Genomic DNA, 22,847 nt, shown 5'->3' on the forward strand with positions numbered 1-22,847 from the left:
TGATATATACTTTTCATTCATAAATCGTTTACATTTTTTAAAATTTTATCAGCACTGAATAATTTTCTTAACGTTTTCTAAGGAATATTGAAAATGAAAGTTTAAAATAAGTCCTGAATAAATTAAAATTCCTGAAATTTCCATAATTTCTGAAATTTAACACTGGAATTCCAAAATTGCTCAAATACAAGATATTTTTCCACCTATACTCGGTAGTTAAAATTCTCCTAAAAGTAGACTCTAAGAAGTAGTAAAACGAGCTTTCGATGTTAACCAATCTGTTTACAGTGAAACCTGCCAAGTTGACCACCCTTGTAAGTTGGGCACCTGCATAAGTTGACCTCAATTATCAAGAACGGAATTTTTCCTATATAATATAAAGAAGCAAAACCTTTGTAACTTGACCACCTGTCTATCTTGTATGTTGACCACTGAAATAAATCAATTTTGTCTAGGAGTATTATGGAATTCTATTCTGAAACCCTCATAAGTTGAGCAGAAAAAAAAAATTTCAGAAAATTTTCTCTCATTTTGGCAATGTGTGTTAAAATTTCACTTGTTTGGTGAAATAGTGTAAAAAGCTAATCTAAGCCCTTTTGTGAGTTGACCATCAGGGGAAACTGTAAGGGGTCAGCTTTTGACCATTTCTTTCATCCGTTCATTGAAAACAGGTATGTTAGTTGAAAAGTTGCTCTTCCAGTCGCAATAGTGAGCATTTGAATAAATGAATGCTCTGAAATATGCTTTGATCCTTTATTTATGGTCTTTGATCTTTAAGGGTAGTAAATAAATTTTAAAGTGATCAAATAATTTTATTTTGTTAAAGTTTTCAAATTACATGTTCTCGTGTTCTGATATTTTAAGAAATTATATTTATTAAACGCTTCACATGCATAACTAACGAAATAATTTTTTTTTTTTTAAAATTAGTTAAATATTAGAATTATATGTATCAAATTGAAGTTCATTCAGGTTCAAACGCATTTCTTAAGATATTCATTTGCATATTTTCTGAATAAATTTTTTAAGTCAAGTAAAAAAAAAAATTAAATTTATAGCAGCGAAAAAGTAAGCAATGACCTACCCCCTCTATAAGTTGGTCACTTGTCTAAGTTAACCACTAAAACAATGCACCACAAGTGGTCAACTTACACAAGTTTTACTGTATTTATTTTTTATAATACCTAGAATTTCTTGAAGGTAAAAAAGTATTCTAAAACGAGTTACTGATGACTACCAATGTGTTTATTTTTCTCATAGTACCTAGAAGAAACACAGATGAAGTATTTTAATGCTGCCCGTGAAAAAAGGATATATATTGTTGGGGCATGTGGATTTGACAGTATTCCTGCTGACTATGGATTGACTGTTCTGAAGGAAAATTTTCCTGGTAGGTTGAAATTAAAAATGTTTGTGCTCTTATTAAACGATTTTTCGATACAATGGGGAAACATTTTATCAACATACTGAGCAATTATTAAATTAAACAATAAATGACAAATTTTCACCTTTTCAATATAACATACATTATACTGATTAAAGTAAAGATACTAATACTGATAAAAATATTGCACAGATTAAAGTAGATACGCTTATACTGATTAAAGTAAATTAAACTGGAAAACTATTTTCAATTAGGGATTTTTGCTTCCCTCTCACTAACGCTTACAATTGCTTCGTAATATTTTTTTATGACTGTAAGCAGATTTATAAATGGAAATTAAAATTTATTAAATTAAATGAACCCAAGCATTTAACAACATAAAAATCTCTATTCTATCGGTATAAAATTTAAACATTTTAAATTTCCTCTGTCATTATTACAACTTTATTCACGAATTTGTTTTTTTTTCAATTTTCACTTAATTTTAGATAACTATGAAAACTATGTAAATATTTTCCGCCAAAGAATTTATTAACTATCAATAGTAAGTTCCTAGTATTTATTTTCAGTTTTAAGTAATTGATTTGTAATACTTTTTTTAATTGCATATAAAAAATCTAAACAGTTTTGCTTAAAATATGCTTAAAAATAAATATAACTTATTAAAAATACTAGATAAAACTCATTTAGCTTTTAATGGTTGTGAAAGCGTATTAAATATTTTTATCAAAAAATATTATGTAATGAGGTTATATCATAGACTATAATAAAAGAACACCGCTTTGAGTTTTAATCCTTTAATTTTGAATGAGATTGGTACTTAGAAAAAAGTAGTCGTGTTTCCATTTAAAAGTTAGTCGTGCTTTCCATTTTAATAAAGTTATAACAACACAAACTGAAATAGCGAAATAAATACAATATAAATAGTACATTAATTACAAAAACAGAAATGTTATAGCTGAAAATGTCATACATGTCTCTAAAATCGAAATGAAACAGAATGAAAAATATTGCTAAATAATTTAAAAAAATCACAAGAATATGCTATTATGACTTTTATTAATTTTATGTTTATGACAAAGGTTTCCGTATCTTCTTATTAATTAGCATCCCTGCATATGATTTTTCTATCTTATAGGAATTTGCCGAACACAATGAAAAACATTTTGCGACCATTACCTTTTTTATGTGTTATTTTAATATTTTATATTTATTTGTTATATGTTATATCCTGCCTGCAAACACTTTATAAGTACGTAAAATTGGAAAGTGAAATGCAAAGTGTAAAAAAAATATATAAATTATGAAATTAAAGTATTTAAAAAAAATTATTATTCGTATTAAAGTAATTGGTGAATGAAAATGTATAAAAAATAATTATTTTCCGAGTCGGACTTGAAAATTAAATACTCTATATAAACCGAACAGTTGAAACGTACGATGGAAAATTGCATTTAAAAATATGAATGATTAATAGGAGCTTTTGACAAATTTTGGTTAAAAAAAGTAATTCTTATTTTGCTTATAATGCATTTTTAGAACTGTTTCTAAAAGAAATGCCGTGTGCATTGATGAAAAAAAGAAGGTGCACTGTGCTTAACACATATAACTGATTCTAAATATTAAAACTAACGCAAGAGACAAAAAAATTGAAAATTGATATTTTTATATCAAAATTATACTTCTTATTATCACATATATAGTAAGCAATACGAAACTGAAAAATAAATTTAACTAAATAAATATGGTTTTTTATCCAATTGTCTAAGATATCATGATAAAATTACCAAATTTTATCACATTTACAAAATTTTATCACACATTATAAAAACCATATTTTGTTGATAATTTTAACAAAGTCATTACCAATGCGCTGCGGTAAAAATTACTAAGCTTTTTTGTTGTTCCTATAAAACCAGAAGCATGGCTAATTTTCTGTTGTTTAATTATATTTTTTCTCCGTGTTTCCTCTTTCGGCATCATTAACAAGAAGAAAATACAGAATGTGTGAAACAAACTTGATTATAGAATAAATGACTGTCATGTACCGTCAGATGGGGTGACTTTGTGCAGGAATTTTCAGTTTTCTAGCTTTGACCTAATAAAAAAATAGTTAAAAGATGTTGAATTGTACAGCATCTAATCTAAAATTTGTTGTTAGCCATCTGGGAAGCAATTGCACGTAGTTAAGAACTGATTTGAAGTGTTTATTATTTGTAAACAATCAATTAGTCGAATGCGCGAAGTCATCCCGGGATGGGGTGACTTTGTGCAATGCAATAAAATACTGACTTAGTTCAGTTACTTTCATTCACTTTGACTTAAAATCGTTTAATAAACAATATTTAACATTGTTAATGTACAATACAAGTATATTACATATAAATATGTACCATGTATTAACAGATCTACTTAAGATGAACATAAAAACTTTCATTTTTAGGTTTTTTAACATTTTTAGAATTTTTCCTATTAATTAAATCTTAGGTAACTCATTTTTTGATTTTCTGGTACAATCAGACTTTTGATATGAATAGACATGAATGAACAGTTGATTGAATTCCCTCATTTAACGCCCCCAAATTGTCTCCAACTCTGCAACTGGGAATGATCCTCTCTTATTAACAGTCTCTTATTAAATATCTTAAACAATTAACGTATGGAAATTGAATTGAAAAACAACAATATGAAAATGAAAAATAATACTCACCGTAAGATTTCGAATGTTTCGCATGAATTTTGTTCGAAATCGTGTTTCGGTGAATTCCGAACTTTTTTGACGCTTTCGAAACGGATAAACCATTTTCTACTTCTGCCAAACATTTTTCTAACGCTTCTTTGGTGCAATCACAATAATTTCTTGCTCCAGGCTTTCTTTTATAAGTCTTTGGCATGTTTTTCTCTGGAAAAAAAATTGCACGAAGTCACCCCAGGATGCACTTTTTTATTAATTATTAAATAATTAACATTATAATAACTAAAAAAAATTAATGCATAATTTTTTATCTCAATTGATAAGACTTTTAAAGTATAACCTACCTTCCTGGGCTGGATAACTAGAACTTCTTCAACCCAGCAGACTTTCCATCCACCGATTTTGCGACGTTAAAAAATTTGAACCTGTTTGCAACTCGAGCTCTCAATTTTCCAAGAACGATGATGTTTACATTGCCAGTTCTTGGTAAACCATTAGTTCGTTATGTTGACAACTCAAATCAGTTGATACCGAGCTTTAAAAAAATATCCCTAGATGGCACAACACAAAAATTGAAAAAATGACAGTTTGCACAAAGTCGCCTCTCACTTATCTGTTTAATAGTTTCAAAAATGTAAATTTCATTTGAGTCCACTCCATATTCAGATATATCTATACCAGATACTTAATTATGCCTAATACATAAATAATTAATCTCCTCTCAGTCGGATTTTTATTTATTTATTTTTTCGCATTTCCGATCCAAAAAAAGAATTTCTTATTGCTGGAAATAAATATATGTTCCATACTAAGTTAGAAAATGTAAAATATTTTTGTCAGCAAACAGTTTTTTGCTGGTGGTGAAATATATGATGTCCCGTCCACTGATATCCAGTTTTCCCTGCAGTGCACCCAAGTTTTATCTTTAAAAAAAAAATACACAGTGATAGCATATTTATTAACTCCTGCTTTTAGGCGTTTAAGATAAACATCTGCATAAAATAGTTATCGAATTTCTTGAATAATTGAATTAATTTTTGAATAATTATTGAAAATAATTATTATTAAAAATGTTTTTGAAAACAATTTTCACTTGAAAAATGAGAAATATCATCTTCTAACTGAGAGATAATGAATTCACTGTCCTCGGACTCACTCTCTGAATACATAATTAACTATTTTGACATGCAACGGTAACACTAATAAAAGCGAAATTAAAGAAAAAGTACAAAATTCAATTAAAGTACAAAATTCAATTAAAGTACAAAATTATTTTGATTTCAGTTCAAGGTGAGAAATCTCATTGCGGAAATTGTTGAGAAAGAGGGACTAGTTGCGCCATCTCTTATCAATATTTAGAAAAACAAAAATAATCGCGGGATACAAAGAAACGTGTAAGTAGCGACAAATTCGATTTCGATTATGCAATTTTTCTCTTCGTCGCATGGCATGCGACGCCGACCATACTAGCACACATATGCCGAACGTATGATTTGCGACACCGACAGAGAAGGGGTTAATGGTGGAAATATTAGTTAAATGAGTTCATAACAATAAGGCCTAATCTTTATATGAATTATAATGTTTGTTGTTGTGTTTCAGGAGATTTAAACTCAATTGAGTTTTACGCCTTCGTTGGTGTGGGACCATCGGTGAGTATAGCATCTTCATCGCATATTATACTTTTTCCCTTTTACAACTTTTCAAGAATAATTTTTAAAAATTTTAAGAATGCCTAATATTTTTGCTAGTTGCCTTTTGTTACAAATCGAAAATTTAAATAACTTCAGTCTTCCATATCATGAAGAATCGCATAACTGATGATGTCATTATTCGTTTACTCACCAAAAAAAAATCGACCAACCGTTGAACCATAATGTCGGTACCTGAACCGTAATGTACCAATTTGTACATTACGGTTCAATGTACCAATTTGCTACAACTTTAATAAGGTGGTAAATTGAAGCGAGGTTCCATTCAATTTGAATCCTAGTGTAATGTAATCAAGTTTAAGAAACTTGATGATATGGTTCAATTTTGCACCATATTAAAGTAAATTTAAACGATACAACGGTTCAACACCCAAAACATTTCTAATAAGAATTTTCAATCAGAAATTTTTCCAAAATGTTGTTTCGATTCCAAGAGACAAAGAACTGAAAAATTAGAAATTTTAGCTAATAAATGTGTAATTTTACTACTAATCAAACTTTGTATACCAATCATCAGAAAAGTTCCTGCATCAGACAAGTTCTGGGTTGGAATCCTGGGAAAGGTATGGAAGTTCTTTCATTCTCTGTACTATCTGTCCTTACTGTGGGAGCAACGTTGACCCACCTAATATGGTGCCCTTGAAAAAGTGACCAACCAATCTTCCCTGTAAATACCTGAATTGACGAATGTTAACACAGGTGGGCATTAAAAATAAAATAAAAAGTATCTAATTATGAAATATTTAAATATTCTCAACAAATGTACTATAACTATTCATTTAAGCATCTAGTCATTAGATATCTTCTATTTTGTTGCGTTATTTTTGTTTTGTAGCTGTTTCATAGAAAGTAATTAATTTATTAAAATTAAAACCATTCTGTTTTTATATAAAATGCAATTATTTGAAACTGTTTTTACCCACATGAAAATGTAAACTTAATATTCTTCCCTTAATCATTTTTATAGGGTAAAGTTATGAATATTGGAACATTTTTATCTGCCATTTACTCTTTTTGGGATCATATGTTTGTTAAAAGAGCAGATAGAGCTTTGAAAGAAAGTTTGTTTCCTAAGGATTTACCTCAGACTGATTATTCATTACCATGGAGGTATGAAATAATTTTACTTCTCTTGCTTGGATGCTGAAACTACTCAATTGCTCTTAAAATAATTATAAAATTAAATTAAAATTTATATTATGTAGCTGTTGTTGTTGACGTATACCTGTTTAGGCAGAGGGGGTGCGATTGTTCTTGTTTTCCAGTGGCGCTATCTATGATCAAGAATTCGACTTCTGCCACACCAAACGTCACACCCGTTTATAGGGCGGACCCATTCATACACCCATTTATTCATCTACAGATAGTAACTTTAACCTGAATCAGAGAACGATCGATCTCCAATCCAGTACCCCCAGAGGTATTGATTTGTTATGGGAACATGGAGGACTTTTGTGACTCGACAGATTTAGCATGCATCAGTCACTTTGGTCGGCGGGGTTCAAACCCACGAACTCTCGGACATGGGGCCCAGCGCCCTACCAACCAGGCTATTCCGGCCTATATTATGTAGTAAATATAATATATTTAAGAGGAAAAATTTTACGCAAATTCTCACGTCATTTAGCTCCCTTTACTGCAAGTTAAGAATTGGTCAGTTTCCTACTTTTTTTTAAATGTAAAATATTATTCCGTAAACATGTTATTATGTCAATACTTAAGGATGACCAAGTATTTAAAGTTTTAGTTCATAATTCTAATAAATTCGAAATTTAAATTTTTGGATCTCTTATCGTTATTTTCAGTAATTTGCATTGAACTAGGAGTTAGATTCCTATTGTCACTGGGCTAACCATGAAATATTTTCATAATTTTTCTATTCCAATATCGCAAATGCGAACTAATTTCGTTTGAAAAGTTTCTCGCGAAAGAGAGTTTAAAACAATTCTTGGTCACGGAGTTTCTTTGTTTTTCCGGTTGAATTTAAAATTACCAAGAGCGGAAATTGAATATTAGAGAGATTTTGCACTTTCTTGATGCATTGCTCTGCAGAATGCACGTTTGTGAATATGTGAGAACGTCCGTAAAATAGCTGAATCTGTGTATTAAAAATCGCATATCCATCATGTGAATCAGGTATTCAACACCGATGATAAAATATTTAAATTTCGTTATTCGCGGTTTATTTTTATACTTCTCGTAGTCCACACTGATCACAATGCTTGCACAAATATTTCCAGTGTTGGGCGAACTAATAATAGTGCCCCATTGTCATCAGGTTGATCGAAGATGCTAAACGTGTTTTTTTCTCTCCGTTTAATGAAAATGCGGATTGTTTTCACTAAAGCTCCTCTAAAATAAAGTTCCTTTTCTCCATTATTTGACCCAAAATTTCCGTTCCCAACTAGATTAGGATCAAAATTGCAATGCAACGAAGTTGAACATTAAGAACGTCACACTTTATGTGTGGAATGATTGTTCAAAGCTGTATAAATACCGCTTTGTGCTGGATGTGTATATGGAAATTGATATGTAAAAATACATAGACGTTGAGCAAAATATTTTTTTTTTTTTTTTTTGCAGGAAGCCTCCACTATTCCATAGTTCCGATGAAAGAGCCTGGGCACTTTGGTTTCTGGGACCAGATGAGAGGGTTATTCTGCGAAGTCAATTATTTAGATATAATTTCTTAAATGAAAGACCAGTAAGTAAATTATATTTTTTGGTTCCGAAACACTCTTTCTAATAAAATTGTATCTGAGAAGAAAAAAAGGTGCTATCTCACTCCAAGGAAGGGTTGAAAATTTCTTACCACAGTATCTATATTAGGTACCTATATTGAGTACATTAGATACCTTTCACCACAACACCAGGCGTTCCAATAACAATAAATAATTAAGTACCATTGAAAGGAGTTACAATAGTATAGGGAATTCCTGCTACCTCCCGTAAAAGATTAGTACCAAAAAAATAAAAATTCAACAAGAAATTTGCCAATAAATTATACAAAGAACTAAAAGTTCAACTTTTTATAAGAAAACGAAACTGCAAGTTTGACAGACTTGGAATACAGAGAAGTGATGTGTGAATGGCTCCATCAGTAATCTGATATTGGGAGTGTATGGCTCCCAACGACGAGTGTATGGCTCCCAATATCAGTAACCTTGTTTATGTTATTCAAAACACGTATGTATAAATTAATGCAAAATTACGTGCATAAAAATTAATAATAATTTATTAATAACCATTCAGATTTATTTAAAGATGTACTTAAGCTTTAATAAAACTTAAAACGACTCTTAGGAATTAACTTAATATAGTCGTTCCTATAAATTAAAATTTTTTTTCTAATTTCATTCGTTTCACTTTATTTTGGTGTATGAAAATGATTGCTATGTAAATTTTTCTCATCATTATATATTTTTATTTTTATAATTTGCATATCCTGATAAACTAAATTATACCTGTTTATGATGGAAAAGTATGTTTTCCATCATCATGTATACCTGTTTATGAAGGAAACGTTTGAAACATTGTTTTTTTCAACCACAATTAAATACATAATTACTAATACTTTATACTATATTATTCTTTAAATAAAATTTTGTATACGTTCGCCAGCAAAATTCAAGCATAAGACAAATTATTTTAATTAGGTATTCAAATAAAAAAAAAGAAAAAGAAAAAAGAAGGAGAAAATTTAAATATTTTTTTTAATTTCATTATGAAATAAAATATAATATACGTAAAATAATCTGAAATTAAAATTGTAATTCATGTTTTATTTATTTGTTTTTCAGATTTTGAATCACGGATACTTGAAATTAAAATCATTTTGTTCTGGCTTAGGTCTTATGTTTGCAGCAATGTATCTAGCTATTATGACTATTTGTGGATGTGGACGAAGTCTCCTCGCAAAGGTTTGATATTTCCAATTATCATTAATGAAATAATTATCTTGAAAAAGCAAAATGATGGCAGATGTTCTTGATTTCCGAGAAATTGAGAAAGAAAGAAGACATTTGTAATAATTTCTTTTAGAAACACATTTCCTTTAAAATATGAGCTCATTAATAAAAGGCAATAAAGTTTATAGCAATTAAGTGTAAGCAATAAGTTTCCATAAACTCTTGCTAAAAATAGTGGGAATAGGCATATAATACTTTAATTGTCTTGTTATTTTCACTTTTAAGTCCTTATTGTTAAAGTTGGTATTACTTGTTCATCACTATTTTTGTGCAAAATAATCAATTTTTAGTTTACTTATTCTTAAAGTAGCTGAAAAAACGATTAAAAATAAAAATTACTGAATAATATTGCATCAATTCCAAAAATAAATTATTTAGTGATTTAAAGTGCTGATGGTAGCATTTAAAAATATTTTCATTATGATGCCCACGCTCGTGTTTAATAAACAAACCTTTTTAAAAATTATTCGCAATCGCAACGAACTATAGGTGGCGTTGTTGTATGAGACGGATACCTGCGAATTCTATATGAACAGTGATTCAGTTACTCTAGAGACGTCGTTAATGTAGCACGTAGCATTGCAACGTTCCTTCTTTATTATGGCTAATTAAATTTGAAAAAGAAAAATGTTTGATATTCTTCAATAAAAATCATTATTTAGCAACTAAGAAACGTAAAATAAAGAATGCTGACGAAACAAAAACAAAAAAACAATTCTTTTTTGTCGCCATTTTTCGTGCTACGAAATTTCGTTTTTGGGATTTGCCAAAAACAAAACAAGAAGCAATTTTATTTTTTCTAGAGGGAAATATTTTACCGAAAAAACGAAAATGTACCAATTCCCACAACATGAAACTTTATCTTGGTAAGCGTACGTTTTGGAAATGTTATTTCATTTGGAATCTTATTTATCAGAGTTCATATGGCGATATGATTGTTTTGAATCTATGCTGAACTCTATAACTGCTCATTTTCCACCGAAATCCGATTGACTACTTTGATTTTAAATAAAGTGTTTTATTTTATGATTTGTCGCAAAAATTTTAAGTATAGATTGGCGGCACTTAAGAACCGCCAAATCTGTAGCGGTGATTGCGTTAATACGTAAGTACCGAACTTTTATTCCATGCTTTTCTGAATCATATTACTTCAAACATTAGAATATACAAGAAGTATACATAAACACATAATGTTATACCATTTAATTTTTCAATAAAAGAATTTTGACAACAATTTTTATCAAAAAATTATAAACTAAAAAACGGAAAATAAAGAATTCTTAGGATAAAAAACGATTTTAAGAATTCTTTGCATTGAAATAAAAACTTTCATACTGTTTCTTTTTTTAATATTCTTATAGTTCTTAATCAGACGTAAAAAACCATTCTGTAGAGAACTATCATCAAATAAGAAAAAAAAATATTTACAAGGAAATTTTAATTATAAAAATCATAACACTCACCTGTTTTATAAATCCGCAGAATTTCAAATGAAATGTTCTTCCTTTGAAAATTTTATTTTCAAAAAATATATGCATAGATTATCCCTTCATTACTTTTAGATAACATACCATACATCAAAATTTTATAAATGTAAGATCTCGATATGAATTTGAATATGTAGCTTAAAAACAGAATAGCTGAATTCTAGTTGAAATTATTCCTTCAGAATTCCTTCTAGTTGAAATTATTCCTGTATAATAGTTATACTTGCCAAGAAAACGATACAAATTTATTAATAATCAGCACAAATGAATCTATTTCAAGTAGTTCGGATGATTCTTTATTGTTGTTTTACGAATTATATAGATAACGAAATATATACTATTCTGTAAAGAAGAACAATATTCTATAACTATTATACAGTTCTGTGCATATTCTGAATTCTTATTTATTCATTGGAATGACGAAAGCAATGATGACTTCACTTTGATTTGTAATGAACTGAAGACAGAAAAAATTATTTTACCTTAATACACACAATCTGTAACAGCAAGTGATCATGAAATTTGAAGTTATGTTGTTGGTAATAGAAAGGTAAAAATTATTGAGAAATTGTTCTTCAAATGCTTGGCGTGTTCTGCTTCAATGTTTGGCATGTTCTGGTTAGTTTCTTCAAGAAGTTCTACCTTTTCCTTAGGGAAATTTTGCATCTTATTTGCTGCTAATAAAATGGCGTCCGTCATTGTCAATGGTTTTGTGGGAACTAATGTCCGATATTTTCAGTCTCCAGCTAGATGGCGTACTCGAGCGTTGCGATCGCGAATTGTTTACGTTAGTGACGCAAACAGAAATTAATTTATTTCTTGTTTTTCTTAATTTAATTGGGTACTTGCATACCAGAGGAAGTGAATTGATTAGGCCTAAACATGTGATTTAAGACAGATTGGATGCCTGAAAGAAACGTCATGCTGGCGTGTCGACAAATGCCATGATTTACCCGCAATGACGCCTCTTGCAGGCATCCAATTGTGACTAAGTATTTTTTTTTTAAATTATTACAAATAGAAACTGGAATTCATTTACTTATGAGGAAAAAAAATGGAATGTGGTGGAAAATTTTATAAAATGAGATGGAGAAAAACTGAATGAAGTAAAACAAAAACTAAAGAGAAGCTTTTGAAAAAAATAGCAAAATTTCCTATGATGTTCTTGATTCTAAATAAAAAATTAAAAGTTAGAAAAAGAAATTAAAAATTCAAATTTTAAAAAAATAAACGGGCAGTATACTGTACCTGAAATAAAGTATTTAATTTGGTTTTATAGATCATTAGCTGGTTTTATATTTTTAGTCTCATGCATTCTATTTTTGAAAACTAATAACCTAAATTTCATTTTACAGTATCCATCATTTTTCACTGCCGGTAAGTTTTCCAATGCTGGACCAACTCGCCAACAAGTAAGTTTAAAATATTTATTTATTTATTTTAATTGTGCTTACGTTTCCAGATTTAATTTCTAATTGAAAATAATTATTTTAAATTATAATTTTTTTAAAAAAAAAATATGCAGGTCATGGAAGGAACTACTAGAGTAACATTCTATGGTCAAGGATGGAAGGACAAGCCCTCAGATCCAAATGAACGACGTACCACAAAACCTGATTTGAAAATGAAACTCATCATTGAAGGATCTGGTTATTTATTTACTTAATATTTATTCGATATTAAAAATTTTTACATATTCTCAGAGTTTGAAACCTGAAAAAAAAAATTAGATCAACAATTCAGATATCCAAAGAGCCCTCCGTATTAATCAATGAAAAATAAAAGTAAAGCATTTCCAAAACATACAGTTATTGGCCGAGGCGGGTCGTACAAATTAAAGTTCTACAATTATGTAATATTAGTAAATATTAAATCACCAACGGCATGAGGATGGTAATTTAATATTTACAAGATATTTAATTTTTATTTTTTTTATTTATTTGATATTTACCAGATATTAAAAATATTTACATATTATCAGAGTTTGAAACCTGAAAAAAAATTAGATCAACAATTCAGATATCCAAAGAGCCCTCCGTATTAATCAATGAAAAATAAAAGTAAAGCACTTCCAAAACATACAGTTATTGGCCGAGGCGGGTCGTACAAATTAAAGTTCTACAATTATGTAATATTAGTAAATATTAAATCACCAACGGCATGAGGATGGTAATTTAATATTTACAAGATATTTAATTTTTATTTTTTTTATTTATTTGATATTTACCAGATATTAAAAATATTTACATATTATCAGAGTTTGAAACCTGAAAAAAAATTAGATCAACAATTCAGATATCCAAAGAGCCCTCCGTATTAATCAATGAAAAATAAAAGTAAAGCATTTCCAAAACATACAGTTATTGGCCGAGGCGGGTCGTACAAATTAAAGTTCTACAATTATGTAATATTAGTAAATATTAAATCACCAACGGCATGAGGATGGTAATTTAATATTTACAAGATATTTAATTTTTATTTTTTTTATTTATTTGATATTTACCAGATATTAAAAATATTTACATATTATCAGAGTTTGAAACCTGAAAAAAAATTAGATCAACAATTCAGATATCCAAAGAGCCCTCCGTATTAATCAATGAAAAATAAAAGTAAAGCATTTCCAAAACATACAGTTATTGGCCGAGGCGGGTCGTACAAATTAAAGTTCTACAATTATGTAATATTAGTAAATATTAAATCACCAACGGCATGAGGATGGTAATTTAATATTTACAAGATATTTAATTTTTATTTTTTTTATTTATTTGATATTTACCAGATATTAAAAATATTTACATATTATCAGAGTTTGAAACCTGAAAAAAAATTAGATCAACAATTCAGATATCCAAAGAGCCCTCCGTATTAATCAATGAAAAATAAAAGTAAAGCATTTCCAAAACATACAGTTATTGGCCGAGGCGGGTCGTACAAATTAAAGTTCTACAATTATGTAATATTAGTAAATATTAAATCACCAACGGCATGAGGATGGTAATTTAATATTTACAAGATATTTAATTTTTATTTTTTTTATTTATTTGATATTTACCAGATATTAAAAATATTTACATATTATCAGAGTTTGAAACCTGAAAAAAAATTAGATCAACAATTCAGATATCCAAAGAGCCCTCCGTATTAATCAATGAAAAATAAAAGTAAAGCATTTCCAAAACATACAGTTATTGGCCGAGGCGGGTCGTACAAATTAAAGTTCTACAATTATGTAATATTAGTAAATATTAAATCACCAACGGCATGAGGATGGTAATTTAATATTTACAAGATATTTAATTTTTATTTTTTTTATTTATTTGATATTTACCAGATATTAAAAATATTTACATATTATCAGAGTTTGAAACCTGAAAAAAAATTAGATCAACAATTCAGATATCCAAAGAGCCCTCCGTATTAATCAATGAAAAATAAAAGTAAAGCATTTCCAAAACATACAGTTATTGGCCGAGGCGGGTCGTACAAATTAAAGTTCTACAATTATGTAATATTAGTAAATATTAAATCACCAACGGCATGAGGATGGTAATTTAATATTTACAAGATATTTAATTTTTATTTTTTTTATTTATTTGATATTTACCAGATATTAAAAATATTTACATATTATCAGAGTTTGAAACCTGAAAAAAAATTAGATCAACAATTCAGATATCCAAAGAGCCCTCCGTATTAATCAATGAAAAATAAAAGTAAAGCATTTCCAAAACATACAGTTATTGGCCGAGGCGGGTCGTACAAATTAAAGTTCTACAATTATGTAATATTAGTAAATATTAAATCACCAACGGCATGAGGATGGTAATTTAATATTTACAAGATATTTAATTTTTATTTTTTTTATTTATTTGATATTTACCAGATATTAAAAATATTTACATATTATCAGAGTTTGAAACCTGAAAAAAAATTAGATCAACAATTCAGATATCCAAAGAGCCCTCCGTATTAATCAATGAAAAATAAAAGTAAAGCATTTCCAAAACATACAGTTATTGGCCGAGGCGGGTCGTACAAATTAAAGTTCTACAATTATGTAATATTAGTAAATATTAAATCACCAACGGCATGAGGATGGTAATTTAATATTTACAAGATATTTAATTTTTATTTTTTTTATTTATTTGATATTTACCAGATATTAAAAATATTTACATATTATCAGAGTTTGAAACCTGAAAAAAAATTAGATCAACAATTCAGATATCCAAAGAGCCCTCCGTATTAATCAATGAAAAATAAAAGTAAAGCATTTCCAAAACATACAGTTATTGGCCGAGGCGGGTCGTACAAATTAAAGTTCTACAATTATGTAATATTAGTAAATATTAAATCACCAACGGCATGAGGATGGTAATTTAATATTTACAAGATATTTAATTTTTATTTTTTTTATTTATTTGATATTTACCAGATATTAAAAATATTTACATATTATCAGAGTTTGAAACCTGAAAAAAAATTAGATCAACAATTCAGATATCCAAAGAGCCCTCCGTATTAATCAATGAAAAATAAAAGTAAAGCATTTCCAAAACATACAGTTATTGGCCGAGGCGGGTCGTACAAATTAAAGTTCTACAATTATGTAATATTAGTAAATATTAAATCACCAACGGCATGAGGATGGTAATTTAATATTTACAAGATATTTAATTTTTATTTTTTTTATTTATTTGATATTTACCAGATATTAAAAATATTTACATATTATCAGAGTTTGAAACCTGAAAAAAAATTAGATCAACAATTCAGATATCCAAAGAGCCCTCCGTATTAATCAATGAAAAATAAAAGTAAAGCACTTCCAAAACATACAGTTATTGGCCGAGGCGGGTCGTACAAATTAAAGTTCTACAATTATGTAATATTAGTAAATATTAAATCACCAACGGCATGAGGATGGTAATTTAATATTTACAAGATATTTAATTTTTATTTTTTTTATTTATTTGATATTTACCAGATATTAAAAATATTTACATATTATCAGAGTTTGAAACCTGAAAAAAAATTAGATCAACAATTCAGATATCCAAAGAGCCCTCCGTATTAATCAATGAAAAATAAAAGTAAAGCATTTCCAAAACATACAGTTATTGGCCGAGGCGGGTCGTACAAATTAAAGTTCTACAATTATGTAATATTAGTAAATATTAAATCACCAACGGCATGAGGATGGTAATTTAATATTTACAAGATATTTAATTTTTATTTTTTTTATTTATTTGATATTTACCAGATATTAAAAATATTTACATATTATCAGAGTTTGAAACCTGAAAAAAAATTAGATCAACAATTCAGATATCCAAAGAGCCCTCCGTATTAATCAATGAAAAATAAAAGTAAAGCATTTCCAAAACATACAGTTATTGGCCGAGGCGGGTCGTACAAATTAAAGTTCTACAATTATGTAATATTAGTAAATATTAAATCACCAACGGCATGAGGATGGTAATTTAATATTTACAAGATATTTAATTTTTATTTTTTTTATTTATTTGATATTTACCAGATATTAAAAATATTTACATATTATCAGAGTTTGAAACCTGAAAAAAAATTAGATCAACAATTCAGATATCCAAAGAGCCCTCCGTATTAATCAATGAAAAATAAAAGTAAAGCATTTCCAAAACATACAGTTATTGGCCGAGGCGGGTCGTACAAATTAAAGTTCTACAATTATGTAATATTAGTAAATATTAAATCACCAACGGCATGAGGATGGTAATTTAATATTTACAAGATATTTAATTTTTATTTTTTTTATTTATTTGATATTTACCAGATATTAAAAATATTTACATATTATCAGAGTTTGAAACCTGAAAAAAAATTAGATCAACAATTCAGATATCCAAAGAGCCCTCCGTATTAATCAATGAAAAATAAAAGTAAAGCATTTCCAAAACATACAGTTATTGGCCGAGGCGGGTCGTACAAATTAAAGTTCTACAATTATGTAATATTAGTAAATATTAAATCACCAACGGCATGAGGATGGTAATTTAATATTTACAAGATATTTAATTTTTATTTTTTTTATTTATTTGATATTTACCAGATATTAAAAATATTTACATATTATCAGAGTTTGAAACCTGAAAAAAAATTAGATCAACAATTCAGATATCCAAAGAGCCCTCCGTATTAATCAATGAAAAATAAAAGTAAAGCATTTCCAAAACATACAGTTATTGGCCGAGGCGGGTCGTACAAATTAAAGTTCTACAATTATGTAATATTAGTAAATATTAAATCACCAACGGCATGAGGATGGTAATTTAATATTTACAAGATATTTAATTTTTATTTTTTTTATTTATTTGATATTTACCAGATATTAAAAATATTTACATATTATCAGAGTTTGAAACCTGAAAAAAAATTAGATCAACAATTCAGATATCCAAAGAGCCTTCCGTATTAATCAATAAAAAATAAAAGTAAAGCACTTCCAAAACATACAGTTATTGGCCGAGGCGGGTCGTACAAATTAAAGTTCTACAATTATGTAATATTAGTAAATATTAAATCACCAACGGCATGAGGATGGTAATTTAATATTTACAAGATATTTAATTTTTATTTTTTTTATTTATTTGATATTTACCAGATATTAAAAATATTTACATATTATCAGAGTTTGAAACCTGAAAAAAAATTAGATCAACAATTCAGATATCCAAAGAGCCCTCCGTATTAATCAATGAAAAATAAAAGTAAAGCATTTCCAAAACATACAGTTATTGGCCGAGGCGGGTCGTACAAATTAAAGTTCTACAATTATGTAATATTAGTAAATATTAAATCACCAACGGCATGAGGATGGTAATTTAATATTTACAAGATATTTAATTTTTATTTTTTTTATTTATTTGATATTTACCAGATATTAAAAATATTTACATATTATCAGAGTTTGAAACCTGAAAAAAAATTAGATCAACAATTCAGATATCCAAAGAGCCCTCCGTATTAATCAATGAAAAATAAAAGTAAAGCATTTCCAAAACATACAGTTATTGGCCGAGGCGGGTCGTACAAATTAAAGTTCTACAATTATGTAATATTAGTAAATATTAAATCACCAACGGCATGAGGATGGTAATTTAATATTTACAAGATATTTAATTTTTATTTTTTTTATTTATTTGATATTTACCAGATATTAAAAATATTTACATATTATCAGAGTTTGAAACCTGAAAAAAAATTAGATCAACAATTCAGATATCCAAAGAGCCCTCCGTATTAATCAATGAAAAATAAAAGTAAAGCATTTCCAAAACATACAGTTATTGGCCGAGGCGGGTCGTACAAATTAAAGTTCTACAATTATGTAATATTAGTAAATATTAAATCACCAACGGCATGAGGATGGTAATTTAATATTTACAAGATATTTAATTTTTATTTTTTTTATTTATTTGATATTTACCAGATATTAAAAATATTTACATATTATCAGAGTTTGAAACCTGAAAAAAAATTAGATCAACAATTCAGATATCCAAAGAGCCTTCCGTATTAATCAATAAAAAATAAAAGTAAAGCACTTCCAAAACATACAGTTATTGGCCGAGGCGGGTCGTAGAAATTAAAGTTCCACAATTATGACACCAATGGCATGAGGATGGTAATTTGGTCAGCATTGTGCACCAGTCTTTTTAATTATCCAGAAACGCTTGCACTTGTTGATCTGAAGCTTAGTAAGCTTTTACCTACCACTGATTATAAAACACTGAGTAAAAGTAAGAAATAAAATATAATTTCATCCAGAGAATTTTATTAAGCGAAATAATCTCCTTTAGTTACAGATTCACAAAGTAATATGCAAACTCACGTAAATTTTCGTGTCTCTTGAACCGAAATATTGTTCTTTGGCCCGCATAACATCAACGGTACTGTAGTTTATATAAATAGTTATTCATAAACAGAAACAGATGATGGTTTGATGAAGAGGATGGGAAGATGTGTTAAAACATACCAATCAAGTACATTATTCATTTCCTTCATTCTTTCCCCTGTGTGAGGTTTGACATTCTTGTGATGAAAAACCGCTTTTATTCTATTGATTAATACTAAATACTTCGAAAGCAGTTTAATTGCAAACAAAGCCAGTACAAAACAACGATCGGATTTTGTACCGTCGGAGAAAATAAAACCGTTCTTTAATCACGCGTTTTTTAAATTTCGTTATAATTTTACACTACTAACATCGCTTATTTGTCAAAACCACGGTGATTTTTTTTTCTTTTTTTTCTTCAAAACTTTTGTTTTTTGAAAAATTATGTTTCCAAAATAAAAAATTAATACACAAAATTTTTTAATTCTTAACCTCAAAGTTTCTATGTTTATAAAAAGTCAGCAAGATTTTCGAATAGCTTGAAACGTTCTAGGTGCTACATGCCCTGTTAGTTCTTAACCACTAAAAGCTAAAATAAGTTCAATAAGTTCCGCTGTTACTTAGTTATAACTTTTAATTTGATGAATAACCACGTTACCCAACTACATTTTATAGTTCGAAAATGAATTTGAACAAAGAAAAAATTCAAGAAAAAAACTTAATTCTTCCACCTAAAATACTTCGCAATTAATGCTTTATGAATTGGCACCATCCTATAATCAGCCTGTCTTAAAATTTTATAAATATTCAGCTCTGCACTTCCTAATTGTAGAAATAATTTTTGTATTTTGTAGGGTTATTCGAAGAAAAATAGCTGTTTTATTTTAAATAAATAATTTGGGGTTTCTTATTATATTAATTATAAATAAAAGAGATACTAAACGCATGTAGGAATCTTGGGCATTGTTTTCATCTGCCATTGATGAAAATTGAACTTCAAACTCAAAATACACCTAAATTAATTCGATAATCAATAGTCGAAATAAGAATGAGAAATGAATATGCTGATAATGTCATAATACAATATGCTTATCAAAGCTTACAATGTTATTCACAATGCTTATCACCATATCCAAGGCGTTTTATACGAATAGATTTGTCATTGTTTTTCGATTTTGTTACAAAAAGTATTTTTTCCCTCATTGATAATAAATATTTTATCTCAAATATTTAGAATGCCAAATTTACAGATATATAGATATTTAGAATATTTATAATTGCAAACATTGATAAAGTAATACTACCTTTGTACCGATGCGATTGTCCGATTTGAGATTTTCATTTGTACCATGATGTACATCTGATCTAGAAAAACATTATTTATCACAATGATTTTCAAAAGTGAAAGAAATTCTATTGAAAACAAGAATCTTTTTATTTTAAGCGTACAAAAAAAGGAGACTAAAGTATTTTGACAATGTAAAGCCTCACACGCTAACGATTTATTTCTTGACATAAAACATTTTGATTAAAAATTATTTTCTACACTCGAGAACGCTTATAATAAAGGGGAAAATCTAAAATGTTTTTTTATTAACTTTATTTTCTTTATTAATTCTTGCAAACTTTGTATATAATTGCTAAGTGGATTGGGGAAGAGTAAGGGTATATTTTATTCTCCTTTTCCAGTTCATTTCGGAAGCAACTTCAAAATAACTTGTTAAATGTATCTCAAAAGACTTTTTTTGTTTTTGCTTGAGACAAATATTGTATTTAGTTTCTTTTCTCTGACAGAAATATCAATTTAAAATAAATGAGAAAAAACTCTTGAGTACGTTTTATCATTTCCTTTTTGACAAAGATTTCGAAATTGTATATTTTGGATAGTGATTACAGAGCACTTCGCATATTGCTTAATGTATAACAAAATTAACAATATTCTTTTTTAGAACCTGCATACGCTCTGACTTCGACGTGCATTGTACAGGCCGGTTTAACCATACTTGAAGATCATGACAGAATGCCCCTAGAGTGAGTTCCAATGTTATAAAAATACTTTCAGTAAAAGAATTTATTGTATATATATATATACAGGGTGATTCTAAAAAGATGGGCAAAATTTTAGGAAGTGTTAGTACACACCCAAGCAAACAATTTTTATCAAAGAATGCATGGTCGAAAACAAAACGCAAAGGTGCTGGCGCATTTGGAAAGTTGTTTGATGCAAACGTTAAAGCTCCATTCCTGTTGCGAGTTACTGCGCTGCGTTACTTGTCGCCAAGCTTTCGGCCGCTGCAAGGAAAGTTCGTGATATGCCTGGTGTGTTTCAGAATGTTCGCCTATCTTTTCTTTGCCGTTGTACTGCGTGCATAGCCGCTGCAGAACACTTATTGTAATCACATGCCATTAAATTTGCTTTTATAACTTAACTTCATCGTTCTTTGTGTGTTTTTGCCTCATATCAGAACATAAACTTTCACACCCTCTAGCGGTTTTGCATTTTGTTTTCGACCATGCATTCTTTAATAGGAATCGTTTGCTTGGGTGTGTACTATCACTTCCTAAAATTTTGCCCATCTTTTTAGAATCACCCTGTATATATATATATATATATATATATATATATATATATATATATATATATATATATATATATATATATATATATATATATATATATATATATATATATGTACAGAGAGAGAGAGAAAGAGGGGGGGAAGTATGGAAAAAATAAATATATTAAAATTGTTCTTCTTCTCTTTTCAATAACTTTTCCATGTTTTCTCTATATTTTTAACTTATTTTATAAGTTCTATATACTTGCAGCTTATGCTCAGAATAAAACTTATTAAGTTTCTTAATTTTTTTCTTCGTTTTTCTCTTTTTTAATTTTTGTCTTTATAGTCATGTGTATATATATATATATATATATATATATATATATATATATATATATATATATATATATATATATATATATATATATATATATATATATATATATATATATATATATATTCCTGCACAAATAATAACTTCATACTTTTTGAAGAATTTTCCTCTATAATTTAAATGTAATGAGAATAATCTTTTTAATATTTTAGGGGAGGTGTCTTGACTCCTGGTGTTGCATTTGCAAATACTTCTCTCCGACAAAGATTAGAAAAACGGGGAGTAACTTTTACGTTCGAAAATACCAACGAAACTTTAACTGTATGAAAGCTATTGTAAAAATGTGTTTTGTCAATTAATTAAATAAAAACTGTTTTTGTACACGCTTAATGGAGACTTAATATGTCATTATTTTACATAGTATGTTACTTTAAAAAGTACAGTAATCCAAAAAAAAACTATCATCTTGTAAAACTTTTGTTCTGATGATCGGATTTTCTAATGCAAACGATATTTTACGTTAAGAAATATGACGTAAAAACTTACTTTCTCTGAATAAACATAACTTTTTTGATGGATTTGGATTCTTGACAATTAAAATATCAGGATGTAGCCGTAATCTGGAAAATATGACTCTATTATTTTAGACAAAACCATAAATGCCCACTTACAAAATACTTAAAGAACAGTATAGAACTATAAACAAAAATTGGCAGATTTTCGTTATTTTTGCCAACTTTTCAAAAGGCTCATTGCAGCTTAACTGTAACAAACTGGCATATCACACAAGCCTTTGAATTATTTAAGAGTAGTGATGAGTCAAAATT

General features: G+C 28.1%; 2 protein-coding genes across 3 annotated transcripts in view; one reads left to right on the plus strand and one right to left on the minus strand.

The window, feature by feature from the left end:
• LOC107455902 (trans-1,2-dihydrobenzene-1,2-diol dehydrogenase) overlaps positions 1 to 4,301 on the minus strand; it is a 48,955-nt gene extending 44,654 nt beyond the window's left edge. The window contains exon 1 of the mRNA XM_087153393.1: positions 4,095 to 4,301. Coding sequence (XP_087009519.1) covers positions 4,095 to 4,278 — 184 coding nt within the window. The 5' untranslated portion in view covers positions 4,279 to 4,301. The remainder of the gene's footprint in view (positions 1 to 4,094) is intronic.
• Positions 1 to 22,410, plus strand: part of LOC147803092 (saccharopine dehydrogenase-like oxidoreductase) — a 38,660-nt gene extending 16,250 nt beyond the window's left edge. For both annotated transcript variants that reach the window (XM_087153392.1, XM_087153391.1), the window contains 9 exons: positions 1,261 to 1,390; positions 5,682 to 5,731; positions 6,759 to 6,901; positions 8,375 to 8,495; positions 9,592 to 9,711; positions 12,602 to 12,658; positions 12,772 to 12,895; positions 21,075 to 21,156; positions 22,233 to 22,410. In XM_087153392.1, the coding sequence (XP_087009518.1) occupies positions 1,261 to 1,390; positions 5,682 to 5,731; positions 6,759 to 6,901; positions 8,375 to 8,495; positions 9,592 to 9,711; positions 12,602 to 12,658; positions 12,772 to 12,895; positions 21,075 to 21,156; positions 22,233 to 22,347 (942 nt within the window). In that variant the 3' untranslated portion in view covers positions 22,348 to 22,410. The remainder of the gene's footprint in view (positions 1 to 1,260; positions 1,391 to 5,681; positions 5,732 to 6,758; positions 6,902 to 8,374; positions 8,496 to 9,591; positions 9,712 to 12,601; positions 12,659 to 12,771; positions 12,896 to 21,074; positions 21,157 to 22,232) is intronic.
• The last annotated feature ends 437 nt before the right edge of the window (positions 22,411 to 22,847 follow it).

The sequence above is a fragment of the Parasteatoda tepidariorum genome, chromosome 10 (genome assembly GCF_982258835.1).
Source record: "Parasteatoda tepidariorum strain Cologne lab strain chromosome 10, Ptep-v5.0, whole genome shotgun sequence".
Taxonomy (NCBI): Eukaryota; Metazoa; Arthropoda; class Arachnida; order Araneae; family Theridiidae; genus Parasteatoda; species Parasteatoda tepidariorum.